Source organism: Schistocerca americana, chromosome 6 (assembly GCF_021461395.2).
Source record: "Schistocerca americana isolate TAMUIC-IGC-003095 chromosome 6, iqSchAmer2.1, whole genome shotgun sequence".
Taxonomy (NCBI): Eukaryota; Metazoa; Arthropoda; class Insecta; order Orthoptera; family Acrididae; genus Schistocerca; species Schistocerca americana.
In genome coordinates this window covers 579,443,354-579,469,548 of record NC_060124.1, presented here as the reverse complement: position 1 = coordinate 579,469,548, position 26,195 = coordinate 579,443,354, and the positions used below count along the sequence as shown (strand labels likewise).

Sequence of the window (26,195 nt, the reverse complement as noted above, 5' to 3'; positions counted from 1 at the left end):
AGAGGAGATGTTTCTTATTTCATCAGTAAGTGTAACTACAATTACCATCATGTTAATCTTACAAAAGAAACAAAAATCCAGAGAGAAACACAGAAAGGATAATAACTTTTTCACTTACCTTTCGTATTTGTTAGTAATGGAACAATTTAATATATATACCATAAGATCTTATAACGAGTCTCTTCAAACGGTCTGGCTCGAGCGAGATGCAAGCTGTAAACATTTTTTGAATCTGTAAATTTATCAGCGTCATTCAATAGCGAGAGCATGCACTGCTTTCGAAGCTAAAATGAACACTGTAGAGGTATGTGATGATGTACTCCAATATCCTGTAGTGATGTCTGGTTAGTCACGGCATACCGGTTTAACGTTCTGAAAGTAAATATTCGATACGTGTGCTTATGTGATACTTATTCTGAGATTAATATGAAGAAGTACTGACATACTGTCTAGGATTCAAGTCAGTACCCATTTAAAGAGGAATTAAAAATCTCAGTTCAGAGAGGCGTGTGCTCTGTATTGAAGCTTTCTGGAACTAGAACATGTGTGCCGAAGCCGTTAACAGGCAGCAGTTGCGATCGTGAATAAAAGCGTTTAATAACAGGCCAGGCGCCAAATGTTGACGTTTCTAAAATATTGCTGGACTGTGGATGCAAGGAAAGAGAAAAGCAGCCTACTGTAATTTCAAGCGAATTATTTTTCTCCATCGCCCGTAAACCTTTTACTTCGAAGTTCTGGATTTCTCTCTCAACCATTAACTGGCTAATATAGTCGAATATTTAAACTCTTCTTCACACTAATTGATCTTCGTCGCTGAAACTGCTCGTAGCGCGAATAAAACATTAAAGGGAAGAAACGGCGACTATTGACTGTTTTGTTAACATCCTATCACATCTTATAATTAAATTTTCTTCGAGACATTCAAGCCTCTTCTATATCTACGAAAATGATGGAAGCAGAAGAAATGAATTAAAATTTGTGCCATTATCCTATCAACATCATTATTTAATTCCGCAATTTTCATAGAGAAGGTATGAATAATTTATTCATATTTTCAAATTCACTTAGAATGAATGACACGAGTCTCGTTGAAGCACAAAAAGAGGAATGAGTTTTTACACTCAAAAGCCTCTTATCACAAAAAAAAACCATAATTGTAACAGATGTTCATTGAGACTGATTCCGCAGCTGCAATGAATGGTTTAAATGATTTAAAGCTGCCTACACCTGTCATTACCTTCTTCATTCGCTGTGCTATTCACAGTTTCCTCCCTTAGACCAGTATTACGATTCTTTAAGAACAGTTCATCGTCCGCCCATTATGCCACCCAAGTCTCCAGAACCTGCGAGTATTTTTAAACAGTATCCACCACGATTGTAGTTGTGGGTGCAGATGTCTTAGGTTTCATGAAATTACTATAGCTAGCACCGTTTTTGCTGGTACACGTTACTACTTTAAAAATTACCCATATTTCACACAGCATCACACTCGACATCCAATTCCTAATATAGCACATACTAACGTGATATAAATTTTGTGACAACTACAGAACCTGCCCTCTCAAGAGACTAATTGGCCAACTACAAATATTTGGTAAACTTTACACTTTTCCAACAAATTAAGAAAAAAGTGACAGCTGCACGTGGCTTTAAATCATTTACATAATGACAGTGACTGATTTTCGTCAATCTGATATGTCCAGAAACTGAGCATCTACGTTGTTTTGACATTCAAGCTTCGCTTCCGTATTTTGCAGCGTGTATGATTACTCTGTAGAGGTGAAGGATTCGATCGAGGTAGGTAGGTAGGCCGATTCCGATTCGCTCCTCTGAACCAGAATGTCGAGCTTTTGTTACACTGATCCTCTTGCGGTCATTTGCGTTTATTTACTTAACAAAGCAGAAGTTCAACAGCTGATGTCGTCAAGCTATAAGCGGCTATTGCTCGGGCCTGTTTGCAGAGTTATGCAGTTTAATGTGTACCGTAAGGATAACCTGTTGCACCTCAACGGTATCGGCTAGCTGAGGGTATCTCGCCTTAATTCAAGCCTCGCAGTACTGAATTTTGAAAGCTCAAGATTAACTACATTCAGATTCAGCGTCCTGTGTGTCAAGAGACGGAAACGCTATCCGCTAACCTCGAATGCAGCCGGTGTAGTATTAACCATGGGACAAGGTACTTAATGTTACATATCAAACCTGGTACAGTAAATTGATAGCTACGTGAGACCGTTACATCTCTCAACAATCGTACGGCTTTGAGGACGAGATGCTGAAGATACTTTCTTCTGCGACACTTCTCCTGTATGACCGGGCTACCTTCAGTGGGTCGCTTCCTTTTACTTCCCAGAAGACACCGTCATCGTCGTTTCCCCCCGTGTAATGTCTGATTCCGTTTACGTTCAGGTTGATTTGAATAAACAACTCAGCACAACGGGAGGGCTGGGGGAGGCTGACCCACCAGTTTGATCGGAAGTGAGCAATTTACTGGCGGAAACTACACGGACGTTGCCCGAGCTTTGTTAACCCGTGAGCAGATATTGTCCTGTGCCTGCTGCACGGGCAGTAGGGGCAGTAGCGGTAGGCAATGAATGACCCCTTGAACTGTGAGGGGGTTAAGTGCTGTTGGGAAACTTTAACAGTTTTCCTTGTTGTGCCACGATGGCTTTCGCTTCCAGTTGGATAGCCAAGATCATTTTTGTCGATAAAAACGTTCTGTCGAATCTTAAGAGCGTTGCTGGGTAGGAGAATCGGAGTGGTTGTTGGGCCGTCTCACGGGAAAGGTGTTTCTTGCCGCGAGCGCACATCGGCCACCCTTCCTCGCGGTGTGCGAGTGTTGTGTCCAAAGAGTTCCTGTTGGACGTAGGTGAGGGTGATGGGTGTAATGTCGCACAGCATACTTCTCTCCAACAACACCGACTGGCCCTCACGGCCTAAGGCCCCCATCCGACGGACAGATCCACTGCTGACAGTGTCACACGCTCTCAGTTCGTCACAATGCAGGGAACTCTGGAATCTAACCCGGAACACTGGTCTTAGGTGTGGTGGTCAGGCACTTCACGTAGCACCTCTTTTCCCTTCGCCAGCAAACTGCAGCAGCGAAGGATTTGAACCGGCTACCGGAGAATCGAGCGCCATCGCAAAGGCGTGCGTTAGCGACCTCGCCTTTGGAGGCGGGCTGACTCTTTAATATCCTTTGCAACAGCATCTGCTGATACAACTCTAGTTTTCTAAGATTTCAGATTTACTTGCAGGATTGATCTATCCGTTCATACCCAACCCGTTAATAAATAACAAGGCACGTATACTATAATACGATATTTACCGCACTCTTCAGTCACATCCCTTTCAATGACGGTGGTTTAGTTCCAGATGGTTAATGGACCAAGTGCTAATACAACTTCCGGTGTATTCGAAATAAGACAGCTAGAATTACAATAACTAATAGTGTAGTCATTTACACCGCCTTCAGACAATCCAGCCAATAATATTTGGGGCAGCTCGGCTGGTGTGACATGCCGTCACTGAACTTCAGTCCCACCTTTATTGAAACATAGCAGTACTACAGGCTACATGTTACTGTAATAATCTAGCACCACAAAACGACGGTGCGTACCGAATCAGTATTACTCTCAGTTTTGGCTGCGGAATTTTCTGACGAAAAACGGGAAATGTAAAGACCTAACGAATGTTTTTCCCCTCAGATTGCTACCAGAAGCGAGAGGCGTCTACTGAGTCCAGCAATGAAAACAGCTGTAACTAAGATGGCGGAAGTATCAGCAGTACCGTTTGACCTATCGGCCCTGAGTTGTTCGACCAATCTTCAACGTGAAACGCCCCTAGCTTGTAACCACAGTGGACACGCATGAAATAGAAACAAAAAGAATAACCGTAAAGGGTCAATGGCTGTGAGTCAGAAATCTCAAATCATAGTATATTCACGCATACATCGTTTCAACCATCGAAACAAAAGCGTTGTTTTGTGTTAGCGTGTTACATCAGTATGATTCAGTGCTTAATTTCTGAACTTTCAGGTGCCGACATGCACCTCCTCGTCCACATACGTTATCACTGCACAAGCCGAGATCTCAGCGAGGTCAGCCGTATTTAGCAAATATTGAGCAACAAGGTATTCAAGTGTGTACATGAGACGAAGTATCTAGACTGTCTGCTTACAGTATATCGTCTAGCTTCATACCTGTAGACAGTCCCTCTACAATGTCTGTAGAAAATAGCTCTACTTTGTTTACTAGTGTGCACTCACCTTGAGAGACACTTTCGAGCTGTCGTGGAATCAAATTCCCCGTCACAGTCTTCTTAAAGCAATCAGCGTACCTAAACGCAGCGCTTCCTAGAGCATTGTTCCGTTTCACAGAATGCCACGTACGTGACACTGAGTATCAGTAAATATTACTGAGATATGAATAAAAATATTGTTAATATTTTGCTGCTTTATTTCCTAACGTATTGATCATTTTTTGTATACATTTCAAATGTAATCGTAAAGGATACAATCTGCGTACACTTCGAAAAGGTGTCAGATCCATAATCATGTTAATAATAGAAAAAGGCCTGCTTTGGAAGGAATCATGAGTCATGCTTGTGTTTCAAGAATAAAAGTAATCTCTCTATAACGAAATAAATATTGAGTCGACAGCCATCAATTCTCTGGGTTATAATAAATTTTTGTGTCACTTAACAAAACTTAATTCTTGGTTCTTGTGGCATAACGCGTCTCAAAACTGATCAAGTAATTTGTATGAAAAACGGTAATTTTAGAGTCTTGACCCCCCTCCCCCCCGCCGGTTCCCCCCTCATTTGGCATCTGCAGACTTCATGGGCATCTCCCAGTCAAGCGGGGACATTTTGAGGATTCTGAATCGCTTGAACGGCATGTGACGCCAGTTATGAAGAGGATTCCCAGCAGAAGCTTTTACTAACATGTTGCAGAGCCTCTTCAGTAATCGGCGGTGCGAGTATGTGCCACATGCGGAGGAATGCAGTGATACAATAAGTTCAGCAATTTTGTATTTTGTTTTGCGACAGTCCCGCAACTTCTTAAGGGGCTCCGGAAAGGCTCAAAATCATTAAAAGTTCAATTTTTACTTTTTTGCGTTTTCTGAATCTGCAGACTATTACCTTTTAATAGATATATAATTTATTCAATTCCGAAGACTACAACTATTTTTAAATTTTTTTTGAAATGTGTTCTACATGGGTGTGACCCACTGTGGCGCTGTTAAACTGCTGTCAAATGGTGTTATTATTAACGTCCGTGTTCATCAGGTACATTTTAGTGATGTGAGATAAAGTATGTGTTGTGGCTAACCTGTGATGGTTCAATATATATCGCTGGTGTGATTGTCGATTGTTTCATGTTTATTTACTCTGTCGTTATCTCGAAAATATTCGTAATTAATTCTGTTTCTTGAGTCTCTGTTTTGTTGAAGTATAATAATGAGTAAAAGTAAAGTTATTAGAAATCCTCTGAAGGCTTTTAAGAAAGGTAGAAATGTTAGAAAGCCAAAGGTATGTGTTATTACTGTAAACAATAAAGACGATAACCAAGTGAGTGAACCTAACCTCTCAAGTACACCTGCCCATAGCAGTCAAAATGGGAAAGAAAATACTTCACAGATGAAGCTCGGTTCAATGAGTGAAAACTATGAATGTTTTATGGGCGAATCGGATGTGAATGAAATATTTGATATGTCGGTTCTCAAAGGAATTTTTTCAAACTGTGTAAGATGTATTCATTGTAGTGAAGTTGGTCTGGAACTCTCCATAATAAAGCACGTAGGACTTGCTAGTGAAATAGAACTGAAATGTGATAAGTGTTCATACATGACCACCTTTTGGAACAGTGTTGCAGTAACTGCAACTGAAGAAAATGGTAGCAAAATCTACGAACACAACAACGAGCGATGCTTGCCTTAGACAAGTAACGCCTTCGGGCTGCAGACCGGGCTGTAAAGAGTCTAGAAATACAAGCAAGAGTAAACAGGAGGAGGAACAAGAGGAAGCTGGAGGAGGAGTTTGCAGAGGATGAAGATAATCCATCCTATGGACCTGGAATGCACTAAAAAGTTAATCCAATCTTTGTCGCTCGATTCCCAAAACTTTTATTTTCTCATACTAATTACATGTTTTCTAAGGATCTTCCAAACATATTTGTTTCAAACTTTCAGTAAATGTTACACAGTACCTTCTGCATAATTCAACACAGCCTTTTTCCAAAAAACTGTATATTTTTGAATATACAAATAAAAAATTGCAAAAAAATTTTGTTAATTATCATTACAATTGAAAAAAAAATCATCTTTAATAACTGAGCTAAAATTTTGTAAAATCCCTGTGTTAAGTTGTAGTCCATATTCCAATAAATAATCTGTAAAAAGTTCAACATCCTACCTCAAATACTTTGTGAGGAAAGATGTAATGTATAAGCGTTATTTTAACATTGCAAGTATAGGGCGTTCCGGAGCCCCTTAAGCTAACGTCTGTAGCAGGTAACAGCAACGAATCACAAGCGGAAATAATTTCACGTTGATATAATACCGCGACAAATAAAGAGGACATAACTTTTTGTCATGTTAAAATGCACTGCTGTTTTAACTTACTGAAAACAAAAGAATTCTAAACTTGAGCAGACCAAATATTTCATAGCCGAAAGAAAAACTTTGAAATAAGGAAACCCTGTATCTCGTGCTGGCAGGAACCCTGTCCGGTACGACTTCGCCTCTACCGGTCTTTCCTCTCCGTGCCAGGCAGTGCGTATCGACAAGCAAACGATCTAAGGAGATCGAGGCCTCGGCCGATAGAAAACACTGATTTCCACCATAGTGACCGAGTATCTGTAAGCAAAGGTTGGATAATTTTTAATTCCTGTTCGACATAAATCCGCTATGTGCTCACGGACGCCATTCGAGAACCATTCAGTTCCTCGACTGCCTTGACATCATCGTCTGTGCTCGATGTCGGTGGTCTACCTTCCCGATCAGCATCAGCCACGCCTCTTCGGCTCTGCTCGAATTGTTGGCACAATTTCACTACTACAAAGTGACACTACCTCTGGTCCATACAGCGTGGGAATTTCACGGGGAATCCGTGTGCAGTTTTGCCCACAAGAATCGCACTGCGCAGAGGAGGCCAGCTTAGGCCTAAGTTTACAGTTGCCACGCCACTTCACCCGCACGCTCTGATGCACCTGTGACCCGTACTGCGGCAGAATTGTCTGCAGAACACCCGTCTGGTGGAGTCCGACTCCTCGTGCGCTAGCGATCGCGGCTATGGTGGCCAGTTGTTCGGAAACAGCAGGCGCCTCACATCCTGGTGCAAAGCGGACGCGCAGCCAGACAGGCGCAGGCGCTGTGACCGCGATTAATGCTGGATTCTGACACGGCGTTCTGCGTTTACAGACAGCTGGCTGCCAGCCGACTACACGGCGGTGCTGTGCCGGCTGCAATAACAGCACAGCACAGCGCACTGCAGCGTGGCGCTCTGACCGGGCGGCATTCCTGGAGAGCGACCAGCCGCGACGCTCTAAGGCCAGCCACTGCTTCCTCCACTTTCCCCACCTGCCGTATATCTCTCTCCCTCCCACACCATGCCGCCAAACACCACCTGCTGTCACGCTCTGTTCTGCTGTGTGCAGCACATTCTGCCTCTCGAATGGTCAAAATAGCACCATGCCACTGAGGGATGCACCGATCGAAAGTAACATTTGTCTAAAATACCTACTTTTCGAGAGTCAAATTTTCACTCTACAGCGGTGTGTGTGCTGATAAACTTCTTGGCAGATTAAGACTGTGTGCCGGACCGAGACTCGGGCTCGGGACCTTTGCCTTTCGCGGGCAAGTGCTCTAACTGGTAGAGCACTTGCCCGCGAAAGGCAAAGTTCCCGAGTTCGAGTCTCGGTCAAGCGCACAATTTTAATCTGCCAGGAAGTTTCATACCTAGTTTTCGTCTGCGTGGCATTCTTCATTTCTGGACAACGGAAAGGAAAATTATTTTTACTCTGTATTTGGCACTGTTTTATATACGAGGTGGTCTTTTTCTCTTTAGTAAATGTGAAATTTGGCATACGAGGATGGTTTGATAGGACTGTAAGTTTTCACGAAAGAATTAAACATTTTTGTTGAAAAATGCACTACCATGCTCGTCACGATTGGCTTCCGCTAAGATGTCAGGCGACATGCCTCAGAGAATTTGCGTCCGTAGCCGTCCAGTGTTCGATTTCTATTTCGTGTAATTTTTGTAACGTATGATACAAATAGCAGTTGAGGTTAACGACACTGAAAATGGTTCAAATGGCTCTGAGCACTATGGGACTTAACATCTGAGGTCATCAGTCCCCTACAACTTAGAACTACTTAAACCTAACTAACCTAAGGACATCACACACACCCATGCCCGAGGCAGGATTCGAACCTGCGAACGTAGCAGTCACGCGGTTCCGGACTTAAGCGCCTAGAATCGCTCGGCCACGGCGGCCGGCGTTAAGAACACTGAAAAATCGTCTAATGATCAGAACATTTGTCAATTCTTAAACGATATTTCCTACTTCTTAACTGAAACTAGTATCACATAGCACAAAGGTGTTCCCAGATTATGTATTATCTTTAGATTCAACATTACTCTAGTGCTTTTGCCAAATGAGCTATATAAAACACTATAGTTATAATCGAGTTAATATTTACCATTTGTGATTAATTATACTATTTTCATATTATCGGTCACAAAAAGAAACAGCTGTGGAGATATTCAGCTCAATATGAAATTTATGTTCTGTTATATGGGTACGATGAATCCGCGATCATTACTCCGTTCATTTTAACTAACGACTGTCCTCAAATTTAACAAGCGACTTAGGAAACTACCTGAGAACTTACTGAAAAAAAAAGAAACAAATTAATACCCCACAGGGATCAGGATCACCGCATACTGAACAGTAACTCAGCAGGAAACAGGTAGATGGCGAATATGGGGCCTTAGCGCTCAAGGTAACACCCTGAACGAGCGTTGAAGGGAATGCATACACTCAGGAGCCAAAAAATTATCACTGCCGCCAACCGCGAAGTTCTTTGTCGCCAGGTGGTACTGCGCACAATTGTGGAGCGGTAACTAAAGTTTACGAGCGAAGACTATTGGAAAACCATTCTGGCGACGGCGCGGTCCACAAATGGGGAAAGTTCACTGAGGTAAGCGACTCTGACGGAAGGTACATTGTTATGGGCGAGTCTCTCGGAAATGGGGTGAAGCCACGAGTAGAGAGCAAGCTATTTGTCGTCGACGCCCCAGCACAGAACTTGGAAATGGAAGGCTTAACCTCTCTTACAGCAGATAAGCGGCGATCTGTGATATATGACAACAGGGTACAATGCTGGAGCAGCCACAGGTGTTTCGGAGCACATCATTCTGGAACCAGAGGTTCCACAGGCAACCTCTACGTTGTTCCAAAAACATCAAGGGTTACGACTGCAGTGGGCACAGGACCATGAATGAACGGCAAAGACCATCTCCCATGGTCGTGTCCAGATATAACGTCATCCAGGAGACTCGCTGCTCGAAAATGGGTGTCCGGGTGACGTGTGGCGGTAACCGAACGTATCACGGCAGCTGTCGACTGCGTGAGCGGTACTGCGGTCCACCTGTACCCCTTCATGCCTGACCTCTTCTCCGACGGCGATGGCAACTTCTAGCAGGGTAACTGCCCGTGTCACAACGCCAGAACCATGCTACGGTGGTATAAGGAGCGTAAGAGTGAAATGAAGTTTACGCCTTGGCCCCCATATTTGCCTGATCTGAAACCGACCGAACGCTTCTAGGACGCTACTGGGCGCCAGCTACACTCCCACAAAACATCTGACCCTAATCCACGGGAATTGCTTTGGTGACCGTAAGCGGCTGGTGCGACATATGCGGTTCCGGAAACTTGGCGAGGACTTGTCGAATCCATGGCACGCACAGTCGCTGCTACATTTCTTTCCAAAGACAGACCAAGACGCTATTAACCAGGTGCTCACAATGTTTTGCGTCCTCACTGTAGTCGTGTACGTATTCGAGTATATCAAGAGACATACAACTTTAAAATGAGCTATGTTTTGATTGATTGTTCTCTTTATAAAGGACAGCACTGACATTGATAATGGAAACTAGTGCCCTGCTTTTTATGCTTGTCTACTTCTGGCGCCTTAATCCCACCCCGTCTCACATTCTCCCAAATATTTGAAGTGTTTTCCTAGGCCTCTCCATACTGCCAGTTCTACATTTTACTCTGGAACTTCTCTTGCCTCATCCACCATCGCTGATGTCTCGCTAACACTTCTCTATCGCTACTACCACGCAAGTACTGACTGTGCAGCTTTCCTCACTACTAATGATTGAACAGCTAATGCGGCGTTTCAAGAACTGAAGCCTAATACGCCTGACTAGCAGTTTTCTACTGCCCATGGTGGCAACGTTTTGTGTTACTGCCGTTACTGCTTCTGTCGGCCTCACTCTTAAAACGGCGGTAATGAACTGGCTGGAAGTTTCAGAACATCCAGTCTTTTCTGTCCCGCAAGGTGACGCGTATTGAATCTCAATCCGCTATCCTGTATTCTTGAGATACTTCGTTGGTCCCTGGAAATATTTTCTGAACTGGCACTCACGCTGGGAACTATTTACGGCCCGGCACCTTTGTCGTTACACGGACGAGCTTCTAGACGGAGGTGAGCTTCTGGCGTCAGAGCCTCCTATAGCCCTGAGCCGCAGATCCACGCCACTTGTCTGGAGAGGCGTCTGCCGTGCTGGCAGCCTGCCTACCACTCACTCACTCACACACACACACACACTCTCTCTCTCTCTCTCTCTCTCTCTCTCTCTCTCTCCCTCTCCCTCTCCCTCTCCCCCCCCCCCCCCTGGTTATTAAAAACGCCCCTCACACATCAACGATGCCCGCCATCTGCACGCCACGTGGCTGCCACGTGCTGGTCTCGTGTTGGGGTCACGCTCTTCTTTGCGTCTGCCATTTTTTTTTTGGTACACACAAATTCTGAGGTATTCCCGTGTTTGCCGGTGACGTAATAGAAACGTTCTAACCCACGGCCGAGGAGAAGAATCTGGTAAACGGAGACGCAGATACTAATAACAAACATAAAAACTACTCACAGGTACCCACGGCGACACCGCCCTAATGCTGCATCTAGCCTCATTTCAGCTAGGCAAGTGGTCCACAAGTTTGTTTACTTATCACATATCCAGCAGACGCCAGCCATTATTGACTGGGTACCGTAGAGTTACAAAAATACTGTGGATGTTGATTCCAGCCTTACACCGGCTGTTGCAAGTAGCGCCGTACGTTTCCTATGGGATTGAAACTGCGTGTTCTAGCGGGCCAGTCGAGACGAGATACCGTGCTTCTGTGTTCGTGAAACGTGCAACATTTGCCTGTAGCCCTGAAAACACGGCTGTTGTGTTTAAAGACGTGGGTGTCCATAGCGTACTCACCGGGGAGTTATAGCAGAAAGAGCAGCGCTTTGTCACAGAGTGTCTAAGTAAACCTCAATTACTCCAGAATGAGAAATATCCTCCTACTGCAACACAAAAAGGCGAGTATGTCCTGCCTGGGCAGAGTTACAGATGTAAGCGAGGAAACTAGCCGTTCGAATTATCGGGGAGCTTCAGACATTTAACTGAAAACATCTTTACATACTCGCTCTTTCTTATTTTCAGTATCAGCACCAATGTCATATAATACGAGTATAATGCGCTGTGTCAAGTGAAGTGACATGATACATCACGACATGTCGTATAACTTAACATGTGCCAGCATGTAATCCAAGATCACATGATGTGCCACTGAAGTTTCGGATGTATGCATCTCCACTCTGGGAAATTTCCTATTATAAGAGGGATGTTCAATAAGTAATGCAACATTTTTTTTCCTGAAATCTGGTAGATTTTACTCAGGATTCCATTACACCACATTATTTCCCACTCTTTTGGCTACAAACCGGTATTTTTCAACACAATCCCCGTTCAATGTGACGGCCTAAAGACACCTTACTGCCTGTTTGCCCACATGGTACCACTCTACTAGTCTAGGTCGGAGGCAACTTCTTGCTGTATGGGTAACCCCTTCAGAGGAGCAGACAACCGCCACCATGGTTTAACTGTCTGACGATATGGCTTTGAAATTTTTCTTCGGAGAAGAGCTGGTTTGGCGCCATTCCATGGGTTGCCGTTTTGTTTCCAGTTCGAACTGATGAACTCGTGTTTTATTGTTGTGATGTGTGATGATGTTCGACAAAAAATTCACACTATCAGTGGGGGTAGCGTGCAAGCAGTTCCTCTTCCTTCGTTGCTCTTTACGGTCTTCTCTTACGCGGCGAGAAACCCAGCGGACACACACCTATGAGTACTGCAACTGGTGGAGGACTGTGCCAACACTATCAACAGAGATGTCCAGTCGAGCACCGAGTAGTTTGTGATCCATCGGTCACCTCTAATGAGAGTGTCCGCACGTTGCAACATTGCAGGAGCCACAGCTGTGCGCGGCCGGCCGGCCCGCGGGACATCAGACAGGTTTACGCGACCTTGTTGCTGTGACAGACGCATCGCCCAACGACTCACCGTGCTTGTGTTCACCACCAGGTCTCCGTAGACATTCTACGAGCTCCTATGAATATTAATTTATTTTTATTTATTTACACGTCAAGTTCCGTAGCACCAAATTGGGAGAGAAATCTCCAAAGTCATGGAACGTGTCAGTACTTGAAACAAAAAAAAAAAAAAAAAAACAAAAAAAAAAAAAAGCCACAAGTTTAAGTAAACTCAATAAAAGATATAACAAGAATCGGCTTCATTTTTCAAGGCACTCCTCGACAGAATAGAAGGAGTGACCCGTGAGGAAGCTCTTCAGTTTCGATTTGAAAGCGCGCGTATTACTGGTAAGATTTTTGAATCCTAATACTGGCTTATCCAAAATGGATGCAGTAGTACACTGCACACCTTTCTGCACAAGAGTTAACCAAGTCCGATCCAAATGCAGGTTTGATTTCTGCCAAGTATTAACAGACTGAAAGCTGCTTATTCTTGGGAATACGCTAATATTGTTGACAAGAAACGACGGTAAGGAATATACACTATGTGATCGAAAGTATGCGGACACCTGGCTGAAAATGACAAGTTCGTGGCGCCCTCCATCGGCAATGCTGGAATTCAATATGGTGTTGGCCCACCCTTAGCCTTGATGACAGTTTCCGTTCTCGCAGGCATACGTTCAATCAGGTGCTGGACGGTTTCTTGGGGAATGGCAGCCCATTCTTCTCGGAGTGCTGCACTGAGGAGAGGTATCGATGCCGGTCGGCGAGGCCCGGCACTAAGTCGGCGTTCTAAAACATTCCAAAGGTGTTCTATAGGATTCAGGTCAGGACTCTGTGCAGGCCAGTCCATTACAGGAATGTTGTTGTTGTGTAACCACTCCGCCACAGGCCGTGCATTATGAACAGGTGCTCGATCGTGTTTAAAGATGCAATCGGCATTCACCAATTGCTCGTCAACAGTGGGAAGCAAGAAGGTGCCTACGACATCAATGTAGGCCTGTGCTATCACAGTGTCACGCAAAACAACAAGGGGTGCAAGCCCCCTCCATCAAAAACATGACCACACCGAACACCACCGCCCCCGAATTTTACTGTTGTCACTACACACGCTGGCAGATGACGTTCACTGGGCATTCGCCATACCCACATCCTGCTATCGGATCGCCACATTGTGTGCCGTGATTCGTCACTACACACAACGTTTTTCCACTGTTCAATCGTCCAAGGTTTACGCTCTTTACACAAAGCGAGGCGTCGTTGGCATTTACCGGCGTGATGTGTGGCTTATGAGCACCCGCTCTACCATGAAATCCAAGTTTTCTCACCTCCCGCCTTACTGTCATAGTACTTACAGTGGATTCTGATGCAGTTTAGAATTCCTGTGTGATGGTCTGGATAGATGTCTGCCTATTACACTTACGACTCTCTTCAACGCTTTGGTGCTGCACGTGCCCCTTCACGTTTCCACTTCACTACCACATCGGAAACAGTGGACCTAGGGATGTTTAGGAGTGTGGAAATCTCGCGTACAGACGTATGACGCAAGTGAACATAATCATGTGACCACGTTCGAAGTCCTTGAGTTCCGCGGGGCGCCCCATTTTGTTCTCTCACGATGTCTAATGACTATTGAGGTCGCTGATATGGAGTACCTGGCAGTAGGTGGCAGCACAATGCACCTAATATGAAAAACGTATGTTTTGGGGGGTGTCCGGATACTTTTGTTCACAAAGTGTATATATTGAGAGGCCAGTGTCAAAATACACAGACTCGTGAAAGAGGGTCGACAAGAGGTTCGTGAACTTACTCCACTTATTGCCCGAAGCGCCCATTTTTGAGCCAAAAACATCCCTTTAGAATGGGAAGCGTTACCCCAAAATATAATACCACACGACATAAGCGAATGAAAATAAGCAGACTAATTTTCGTGTCCAACGATCACCCACTTCAGATAGCTTTCGAAAAGTAAAAATGGCAGCGTTAAGTGTTTGAACAAGATACTGAACGTTGGCTTTCCACGACAGCTTACTATTTATCTGAACACCTAGAAATATGAAGTGTTCAGTTTCACTAATCATATGCCCATTCTGTGAAGTTAAAACGTCAGGTTTTTTTAAATTGTGTGTTAGAAACTGCAAAAACTGAGTCTTACTGTGATTTAGCGTTAGTTTATTTTCTACAGGCCATGAACTTGTGTTATGAACTGCACTATTTGAAACGGATCCAATGTTGCACACAATACCCTTTACTACCAAACTACTGTCATCAGCAAACAGAAATATTTTAGAGTTACCTGTAATACTAGAGGGCAGGTCAACTGTGTAACTAAGGAACAGGAGTGGCCCCAACACTGGTCCCTGGGGCACCACCCACTCGACTGTACGCCACTCAGATCCCACATCACAGCCATTCTCAATACAGTGAATAATGACCTTTTGGTGTCTGTTGCTAAAGTAAGAGGTGAACCAATTGTGAGCTACTCTCCCCATTCCTTAATGGTCCAAGTTCTTGAGCAATATTTAGTGATCAACACAATCAAACACCTTAGTTAAGCCAAAAAATATGCCTAGCGTTCGAAACCTTTTGTTTAACCCATCCAGTACCTCACAGAGAAAAGAGAATATAGCATTTCCAGTTCTTAAACGACTTCTAAAGCCGAACTGTACGTTTGATAGGAAAACGTGTGATATAAAATGATCACTTATCCTTACGTACACAGCCTTTTGAATAACTTTTGCAAACAATGATGACATAGAAATAGGACTAAAATTGCCAAGAGAGTTATATGATTCCCAGTAGAAACTAAATTTTTATTTAATTCAGCAGCAATGCTCAGAAAATGACTTAAATACTGTACATATATTTGATTTATTAGTAACAGAAATATTTTTACTGCGAATTGACATTATATCGTGCTGACCAGACACTTCCTTAACAACTGACCATGTGGTTTTAATTTTATCCTGTGAATTAGCTATTCTATATGCGTACCACGTACTCTTTGCCTTCCTAATAACATTTTTAAGCACCTTACAGTACTGTTTATAATGGATTACTGTAGCTTTGATGTGACTACCTCTAACATTTTGATGTAATTCCCGCTTTGATGATGATTGGTTTATGGGGGCACACAGTTGTGCTATGATCAGCGCCCGTACAAAGTCCCAATTGTTACGCAGTCCAATGTTTCCACAGTCCTCTCTAGCCACTGCCACAAATGAGGATGATGATGATGAAATGATGAGGACAACACAAACGCCCAGTCCCGGGCAGAGAAAATCCCTAATCCGTGACCCCGTGATCCAGAGGCAGCAACGCTAGCCTCTAGACCACGAGCTGCGGACCGAATTCCCGCTTTGTTCTACATGATGTTCTTATCCCACTAGTCAGCCGCCTGGGCTGCCTTTTACTGTTAGTACCCCGTTTAGGACGTTCTAATGGAAAGGAGCTCTCAAAGAGCATGATAAATATGTTAAGGAAACATTACATTTGTCATCTATGTTACCGGCACTATAAACATCCTGCTACTCTTGTTCCTTGACGAGGTTTAAAAAACTGTCTATTGCTGTTCGATTAACTTTCCTACATAGTTTGTAATTATATGTGACACTTGTTTGCATACAAAAGCCTTTTAGTGTTAAAATTTGTGCATCATGGTCTGAAAGGCGATTCACCCTTTTACTAACAAAATGCCCTTCTAGTAATGAAGAATGAATTAAAATATTGTCTACGGCTGTGCAACTGTTCCCCTGCACCCTAGTTGGAAAAAAAGGCAGTCTGGATCAGATCATAGGAATTTAGGATATCTACCAACATCCTTTTTCTTGCACTATCATATACAGAATTTATATTGAAGTCAGCACATGTAGCTGATTTCTGGTAGCTCTTATAAACTAATACAAGAAACCTCCCTAGCTTGAGCAGAAATGCTCCGAAGTCGGAGTTAGGGGACCTATAAACAACAACAATTAGAAGTTAGTTTCACTAAATTCAACTGCGCCTGCATGAGATTCAGATAGCTGTTCAGTGCATTGCCGTGATACGTCTGTGGACGCAAATGGAATACTGTTTTTTTACGTGTACGGCCGCTACCCCCACCCCGCAAGGAAGTCCTTGAAAAAACAGCCAGCTAATCTGTATCCTTGTAAAGAAAGCTTTTGATCTGTCAAATAATTTAATTGTTTCTCCGATATACCAATAATTTCAGAGTCAACATTTACAAGCAGTTCACTAACTTGATCTCTAACACCTCTTATATTTTGATGAAATATCTACTTGGAAACATGACGTCCTCTGAAGGTGAGCCTTTAGTTAGGGGGGACTTCCTTTAAGCAGGTATACCTATCAGCTGACTTCAATCTAAGAAAGGTGCAGGTCTAGCAGCAACTACTACAGGAATTTTTCCGGGAGTGATCCCACCACCACCACCCACTACACTGTCACCTATAAGCTTTACCAGCGTCCCCTTCCCATGCTGTTTTTCCGACAAAAGAAACTCGTGACAGCTCTCTGCTTGGGATGCGCCTCCCTTACGGACGCCATTTTGAAAGTTACGCATAGCGCCGCCACCTATCGTAACTTCCTGAAACTACAGGAGCTGAACGGGGAATATTCCACGATTTTCCACAACAAATTCTGCATTCTTGAAACCGAAACTGGCAGAGAATAAAATGAATTATTTACTGTACGACCATCGTATGTTTATAGATCCGTTTTAAATGATGCACAAGATGGTCTATGCAAGATTTTAGGGAGCCAGATACCACTACGAGGGTAATTTTTTTTTTAATTCTGTTCTTTATAACGTGCAGAACGGTTGTGTAGATTCACTAATAACATTTCTGACTGACGTGGTTTCAACCTTCCGGACAGCGTATATCTAGTAATTTGCGGTACTTGAGTGATGATAAACAAACAAGCGCCGCTACGGACTAAGAGGCGAAAAAACTAACCTATTTTATTTTATAAAACAGTCCCTGCCGTTGCGTATGAGTTTTTAAAATTGGGCGACTAGCGCCCATTGCTGTACACGAAATGAACGGTGCGCGGCACTCAGATCGTCACCACACAGCCACCTCGGCTTCAACAAACAGCCTCCGCAGGCCGCAGTTTTAACGGCTCGCTGCGCTGTCGTTACTCTGACCCTTTGCATCAGTCGAGAAAAGGCAAAATCACAACTCGTCGAACGACACGACACACGGCATGGCTCCAGTTTGTGTGTAGTCTGGCCCACGGAAGTCGTCCTGCTGCTAGCAATGACATTTTGTTAAGTGCCGAGCTCCAAATGCCCACTTGCATGTTGTTTAGTTGGCGATATTCACTCGGGAACTTTTTTCCTTTTTTGGGGGGGGTTTAAGGGCGCTCAACTACTGAGGTCATTAGCGCCCAGTCACAATTGTTAAAGCACATAGAATCTAGTAAAACTCTAGGGGGGGGGGGGGGGGGGAGACACCAGAAAGTTCTTACAAAGATGCAGATAAAATAAGTGAAGGAGTTAGATGTCTTTGGACAAGCCAGTCAAAGTAATGAAACGAAGAACACGAGCAGCTGCTCGAGCGTCATCAGCTAAAATATCCCGTAAAGTAGATGGCAGAGACAGGACAACACGAGATTGACTAAAACGGGGACACGACAATAAAACATGGCGCACTGTTAATGCATGACCACAAGGGCACTGCCGGGCTGGGTCACCAGAGAGCAGATACCGGTGGCTAAAGCGGCAATGCCGAATCCGCAATCTGGTCAGAAGGACATCTTCTTGCCGAGATGGTCGGGAGGAGGTTGTCCAAGCAGTTGGGAACGGTTTTACTGCCCGGAGCTTGTTTCCTTGAAGTGATGACCCCTCCTACAAACAACCCCACTAATGTCAGATGACGGGACACAATGGGAGGCTGGCCGAGGCAGGAGGACTGCAGCCTTGGCTGCAGCATCAGCAGCCTCATTCCCAGGCACTGCTACATGCCCGGGAACCCACAGAAAGCTGATAGGAGAGCCATCAGCAGCAGAAGAATGGAGGGACTGCTGGATCCGTTGCACCAAGGGATGGACCGGATATGGAGCTCCAAGGCTCTGAAGAGCACAGAGTGAATCAGAGCAGAGTACATACGATGAGTGGCGGTGGCGGCGGGCATACTGAACGGCCTGATGGAGAGCAAAAAGCTCGGCCCTAAAGCTGGAACACTGGTCGAGGAGCCGGTATTTAAAGGTGACGGCCCCGACGACAAAGGCACAGCCGACACCATCGTCAGTTTTGGAGCCATCAGTGTACCACTCGGGAACTGATTTTACTAGTAACTCGTCATTGTACAAAGTATCACTTTTCTTCTAATGTATGTAAGATGATTTACTGTAAGGTAATGGTCGCGAATCTCGTTACAGCCAGTTCCCTGTGTTCCTGCACGTAAGTGAAAGACGACGGACCTCCTGTCCAACTTCACAGTGTACGATAAGGCAAAATGTTTAGAGCAGTGGCAGAAACGGATGTAGCTGTGGGCGATACTTTCTATACGACGATCAGTAAAAAATATGGGAGGTAGGAAATTTTGCGACATCCTTTGTGCCAGATCACATTAACTACAGTTTCGTGTGCAGGTAACACTTGCAGTGAAATGGCCACCGACTGCGGCTGAGTCTGGTGAGTGGCACAGCGTAAGAACAATGTTCATGGCCCAAGGACAGTCCCCTTACGGTAACCACTTGCTTAGAAATTCGACGATTTTCGTTTGTATTTTGTCAGACCTAGGTATTTCGAAGGTGTTAAGCAGGTATTTTACATGGGAAAAATACATTACCGAATAGATAATGTATTGTTCAAGCTAATTCTTTTTGATGTGTTCATGTTTCAAGAGATATATAGCATTACTGCGTGAGGCTGCCAACAGACCGGAAGATCACATCAGTCGCCAGGCGGCGCATCAGTTCGAGCAGCCGCCTGCAGATGGCCAATACACACTGCTTCCACACCACGTCCACCAGCGCAGCGTATTCGTCCGCCGACGTTGTTGATAGCCGCCAGAAGGAGTGTACGACCTCCTTTTGCCCGGAGTTGTCTCAACAAGTCGTTGGAACTCCCCCTGCAGAAAAACTGAGCCGTGCCGCCTCTGCAGCCGTCCTTAATTGAGGAAGTGTTGCCGCTGCAGGATGGTGTCCACCAACTGACTGTCCCATAAATGTTCGTTGGGATTAATGTCGGGCGACCTGGGTGGCCAAATCCTTCGCCCGGATTGCCTAGAATGATGTTCAAACCAATCGCCAACAATTGTGGACCGGTGGCATGGAGCATTGTCATTCATTTACATTCCGTCGTCGCTTGAGAACACGAACGGCTGCAAATGGACTCCAAGTAGCCGAACGTAACCGAGACCCAGTCCATTCTAGTAAACGCAGCCCACACCATTATGGAGCCACCTGCAGCTCGCACAGTGCCTTGATAACCTGGGTGCACGGTTTCGTGACGTCTGCCCCACACTCGAACCCCACTATCAGCTGTTAGCGATTGAAATCTGAATTCATCTGACCGGACCACGGTTTTCCACTCGGCTAAGGTCCAACTGATACGGGCACATGCCGAGGCGGTGCCGTGTCGTTCGTCTCCTGCCATAGCCCATTAACACCAAATTTCGCCGCACACTCCTAACGGGTGCGTCCGTCGTACTTCACACACTGATTCGTTGTGTAGCACTGACAACTCTATGCAAACGCCGCTGCTCTTGGCCGGTAAGTGAAAGCCGCCGACCACTGCGTTGTCTCTGGTGAGAGGTAATGCCACACCCTGGACGCTGTGGATCTCGGAGTACTGAATTCCCTAAATATTTCCGAAATGCAGTGTCCCGTGCGTCTAGCTCTAACTACCACTTCTCCTTCGAAGTCTGTTACTTCCCGTCGTGCGGCCACAATCTCGTCGGAAAGTTTTCACATTAATCGCCTGGGTGCAAATGACAGCTCCGACAACGCGCCGCCCTTTTATACCTTGTTTACGCAATACTTCCGCCACCCATGTCTGTGCATATCGCCGTTCCATGACTTTAGTCAGCTCAGAGTACATCGCTTCTGACTAGTACTGGAACGGATGGAGACAGCATTTCTCGCGAGTTTCGCTCAGACGACCACAGTTAAGAATTAGCAGTCGCTATTTACGGAGCAAAAGATAAAGAATTATTCAGACACTCGTGTGCGAACAACTAAATCATATACCGCCAGGAGACTGAAGTTTTTTAGATTTTCATCGTATTAGGTGTAGGACATAAGTTGGCACACATCGAGCTGTTACCAAAGTTAAGGGGAGGTTTACTGTCCTTTGGTTCAAAACACAATTATTTTTAAACTGCAATTTTGGATCCATAAAAGTGTTTAGAATCCACCGCTGAAACGACTTTTCCGAATACGGAACGGAAATATCTGTAATTCGCGGTTGAACAAAAAATGCACCTGCCCGAAATCGACCTTTTTCACGCAGCAGTTTTTTTTTCGGGAGTTTCGACTTTGTAGCCCCGAAGAATTATTCTGTGTGCTTGCCCATGATTAAAAATGATAAAGTGATCAAGGAGTTTACGACGTACTACGGCTTGGCAATCCGACGGCATTCCAATTCGATGGAATAGATGAAGGCAATTTGGGCAACGTATTTCCACAAGTGTTCGACGGATGACCACCCACGACACCAAAATTGTCCGGCTGGGGAAACTAGTTTGTGCAAGTGGCGCACTGTAGAGGCTACCGGAGATCTGGAGGAGTATCAACACGACCAACCGCTCTCCAAAGAAGTTCAGAAAGTTATTCATCGTATCTACGAGGCCCTTTCGGAGGACGCGTTATTGTACCGGTGCTTGGGAGGAAACACACAAAATTCAAATGAAAGTTTTAACGCGGGTGTTTAGAAATTAGCCCCCAAGCATTTGCATTCTGGTGCGAAGACTGGAGATAGCGACTTTCCTGGCAGTGTGCAGCTTGAACGAAGGGTATTCAGGAATTCTGAAGACCATGACAATGATGGACGTCACCCTGGGACTCTATTTGACGCAGTTCGCCGAGCATTCTGATGACCACCGAATGCAAGCGGCCGAAAACCGCTTGTCACCGGCCGTACGAGCGGCTCTGGACTAGCGCAGCATGGCCCAGATCGAGCAGAACGCCCTCTACGAGGAAGAGGAAGGACTAGTTTATGGACCCGAGATAGCAGATTGAATGTCATTTGCATAAAAACTTGAAACGCGTTTTTCTCGAAATGACTTTTTTTTTGTAGCGCGGTATGGTAACTTCAAATCTACTGAACCGAGTGGCACGATTCTTCGTTTCCGACGAAGCTAACTAAGTTGTCTAGGAACAGTACCACTTTTATTCCGATCCATCAACTATAAATATTTTTACTTTGCCGACGTAGTCGAAAAATCCATGAAAAACCCTATTTTTTCCAAATGGCCGCCATTTTGTTTCCTATGGTCCAAATAACTTAAGCGAGGTACAACTCCTAAAGAATCTCATATTTATCTAACATCAATTCTATTTTGATGTCAGACTAGCCGGCTGACCCGTGACATACCGCGCGTGGAGGTCTACATCGAAATTTTGTTTCGTTCCGACGGCACGTCCGCCTTTGCTCTTCAACATTTCATGTCGGAAAACTTCCAGTTTGTAGAAGAAATATCAATAAACATTTTGACCAAAAGTGACATTGATATCTATAACACATCCAGAGAAAAAAATTCTCAAAGAACATGCTTTTTTTCGGGTCGAAGATAGTAAACCTCCCTTAAGTGAAGTTTTGTACCACCACTATTAATAAATGTTAGAGTTTCTTACTGTGTTGCCACAGTTTTGTTCCAGTGCATATTACCATATTTTTCATAGAGAAGTGGTAGAAAGTAACTCTCCTGCTACTGTGGATGTTTGGGCTGCATTGATTGTAACTTTCAGTAAGAACTTCTAAACGCCTTCCACCCTCTGAAATACTACCGTTGTCCTGCCGAAGACCAGAATCATAATCACGGGGTAGGTCGTGACTTGTTTTATTCACTTAGGATCTTCGCTTACACACTACTTAAAAAATTAATAACACGAATTTTGCTATTTTTTCTGAAAAGGCACTTACCGCTTACTTTTAGTACAGTGAATGTTCAATCTGCATGTAATGAACGTGAGACGTATTTACAGTAACTGTGGGACACACACACACACACACACACACACACACACACACACACACACACACACACACACACACACACACACACACACACACACACACACAGTGAAGCTTGATTATGCTTGTCAAGCAGACGGAAGCGACAAGGGTGAGGCATGCTGACTGCGGACTGCGGGCAGGCTAACGTAATTTGCAGCGGGTACTCACGCTGGTTCTGTCTGCGCGCCGGCTGGTGAGACGCGGACGAGTTGAGGGACCCATCGCTGAGTGGGCTGTTCGCTCGAGTCGTATCTGCTCGCTTTTTCGCTGATCCTGCAACAAAACAGATAAATATTCCCTTAAAAACGGTCCTGCAAGTTTTCTGAGAACACGAACACGTGTAAATCTTACCGTTATGTTTGTCCTCAGAGGAAAATAAAATCCTGTGATTGGGGTTTTTGTTACAGTAGCCAATATTATATACTCTTTCTACATTGCTAGCACAGCTGCAATCACGAGATAAACTTTGCTTATTTCTTCAAAAGAATACTACTTGTTGGCCATTGTTAATTTAACCAAGTACGTCATTCTAATGCGCCCTCGCTGGTGTGTGTGTGTGTGTGTGTGTGTGTGTGTGTGTGTGTGTGTGTGTGTGTGTGTGTGTGTGTGTGTGTGTGTGTCAAGATTGCGTATGACCACACATGTGCACTATGAAATCCCCCACATACGTGCTATGACACGTTTTAAAAAGCGGAAGGTAACACCTATAAACCACATTCGCACACAACATTGTATTTGAGAAGAACCAAAGAGATTTTAACTGCAGACTTCCATTCCAGCACTGCCACCGACCTCACCTCGAAATTAAACAATTCAAAGGCTGTTTCAACGTCGTCATTATTTCGGGAGAACTATAAGCTTGCTCAATATATTGTTTGGATATACTGCAATTGCCTGAGTTCGGCTAAAGTTTTATTTTCAAGTCGTCTTAAACAAGACCACGAATACCAGCCTAACTACATGCGAATTTGGTGAAGCTGACACCAAAATGGGTCTACAGCCAACATTTCCTAGCAGCTATACCGGAGCACGAAACACTGCCCTATTGCTGGGTGCCTATCAAACGGCACCCAGGGGCAACAGAAGTGGAGTCTCAGTATTTCACATGAACAGTGACGGAATTTAAATTACGGATATAATATGCTCATTGTGAGGTTTATATGAAAGTTTCCACGCAGTAAGACCAGTGCTACAGTTACATATATATACGTCTTGAGGCAGCGTAAGTCACCACTTGCAGATACACAGACTATATTTGCCCAGTATGTGAGAATTAGAGCATTCAGCGACTTCCAATGAACTTCAAACATAATTTCAAACGTTTTCTGCACTTTTTCTCGCTTACGTGCTCAAGAGCAAATAATGAACACTTTAAATCATTTACAAAATAATCAGAAGTTTGAAGCTGTATTATACGAGGGAGTTCAACTCTCTGAAGACCTACCACTTAGAACGATGGTCGGCCCTAGAGAACTGGCCATTTATGACATTATTTAAAGCCTTACTGACACATATGTAACTGAAATATCTTCAAGAGTAATACGTACTAAAACAGGTCAGGTTTCATTCATTTTTCATATTTGTTATAGTTATTTGATAGAATACAAATTTTAAGAGAATGATTGAAGAATCTTTAAGTATCCTCCCATAAGAAAGTGCGAGGTGAGTTGAGCAGCTTCTTCCTCTCGAGCTTCCCAAATTTCTTGCTCGCCCAACAAACGTGACGCATTTGTAGAAGAATTACAGCAAACTGAGAAACGTAAGGAGTACACGCACGAAATTACATCGGTGCGATCGCATGTTAGCTCAGCCAGTCGCCTCAGCAACCGTTACGTTCGGTAATGTTTCTTTCGGAATAATTCAAGAAATCAACAACAGAAAGCAGTAGCTGTCTGGAGACACGTAGCAAGACATCCAAATATTGTTCTCATACGAAATAAATCCAGTTTTCGAGCTGTCATTGACTCGCACGTCGAGAAAAATTCAGCCCGAGCTATACTCGGGCGCGGCCTTTAGAACACTGCGTTGCGGCCCGAGCTGTGGTCGGGCTTGGTCGCCGAGATTCAGGATGCCATATAACTCAGCATCATAATTTCTAAATTGTTCTGGAAGAAGCACTTTAAAAACCCTATCAGGAAAAACCACAGAACAACCGAGAGCGTTCCGCTGCTGGGATCCATCTGTATAAATAACGATGAAAGTATGGTACATACTTGGCACACACAAAAACACACTGTGATAGTAAAGGGTGCGGGAAATTTCACAGCCATTGCTTGCATGGCTGTGGTAAGAGGGACAGGAGAGGAGTGGCATCTGTCATCAAGGAAAATAGCCACTCCACCTTTAGCCCTGTCTCCAGTAGTATCTTCCGTCCTGCAAATGTGGTAGCCCTGTAATGCAGGTGTGTCAGTGACTAAGATGCGTCTCTTGTAAGCAGATGCAGAAAGGTTTATCCTGCACCAGCAGCTGCAATTCTTCCAAATGCGAGCGATATCCATTCAAATTCCTCTGCAACACAGAAGTCCCTACGGAAGCCATTCCTTAGTTGTGGTGGTTCTTTTCTTTCTCCCTAAGAGGCGGTAATTTACTGGGGATATCAGGGGGAACGTTAGCCGGTTCGGTGCTCTCTGGTTTCTCCGATTGGAAGTCCATGTCCTCAAGAGCATAGTCGCCATCAAAGTGAGAGAGCTCGTCGATCCGAAGGTTTACCTACCGCTTTCTTGGACTTGGAATTACTTTTCGAAGGACGTTTTTCTTTACTGACAGGAGGAGGCTGCTGCCTGGGCTGCGGGGATGGCTTCTGATGTTGGGGAGTGGTATGTGGCTTAGGTGGTAAACCTACTGCTGAGGGTTTCCGCACGACATCAGTTGCAAGTGAAGCGTTTTCCCCACAGGTAAATCGACAAGTGCATGTCCTCGTACTGGAATCTGTGGTCCGAGTTTGTGCGGAGGCATCACAGTTAACTATTGGTGTCTTAAGGGCCGATGCAAAAGAAGTTACAAAAACCGGTGGTTGCATGGCTTTGTAAGCCTTTTTAGCTTCACCATAGGGTATGCGTCTCTTTAGTTTGAACTCTTGAATTTTCTTTTCCTCGTTGTAAATCCCACACTTTCTGCTCCACACTGGGTGATCCCAGAGCAGTTCACACATTTCGGAGGAAATGTACAAGAACTCCTAGAGTCGTGAGCGGAGCCTCCACAATTGCCACACGTAGCCTTTCCGTTACATCCCAAAGTGGTATGGCCAAATCTTTGACATTTATATCACCGCAAGGAGTTATGAACGAACGGGCGCACCTTAAGGCGGATATAGCCTGCAAGGGTATGTTCCAGCAATTCGGGAGCACTAAATGTTAGAATAAACGCTGCAGATTTTTCCAATTTGCCATTGACACTCCTCATATAATTCTGCACCTCCGTGACGGCCA

The 26,195-nt window shown here is 44.5% G+C and overlaps 1 protein-coding gene across 4 annotated transcripts in view; it reads right to left on the bottom strand.

Moving 5' to 3' along the window:
- Positions 1-26,195, bottom strand: part of LOC124619220 (microtubule-associated tumor suppressor candidate 2 homolog) — a 586,056-nt gene that overhangs the window by 297,195 nt on the left and 262,666 nt on the right. For all 4 annotated transcript variants that reach the window (XM_047145442.1, XM_047145444.1, XM_047145445.1 and 1 more), the window contains exon 6: positions 22,936-23,040. In XM_047145442.1, coding sequence (XP_047001398.1) covers positions 22,936-23,040 — 105 coding nt within the window. The remainder of the gene's footprint in view (positions 1-22,935; positions 23,041-26,195) is intronic.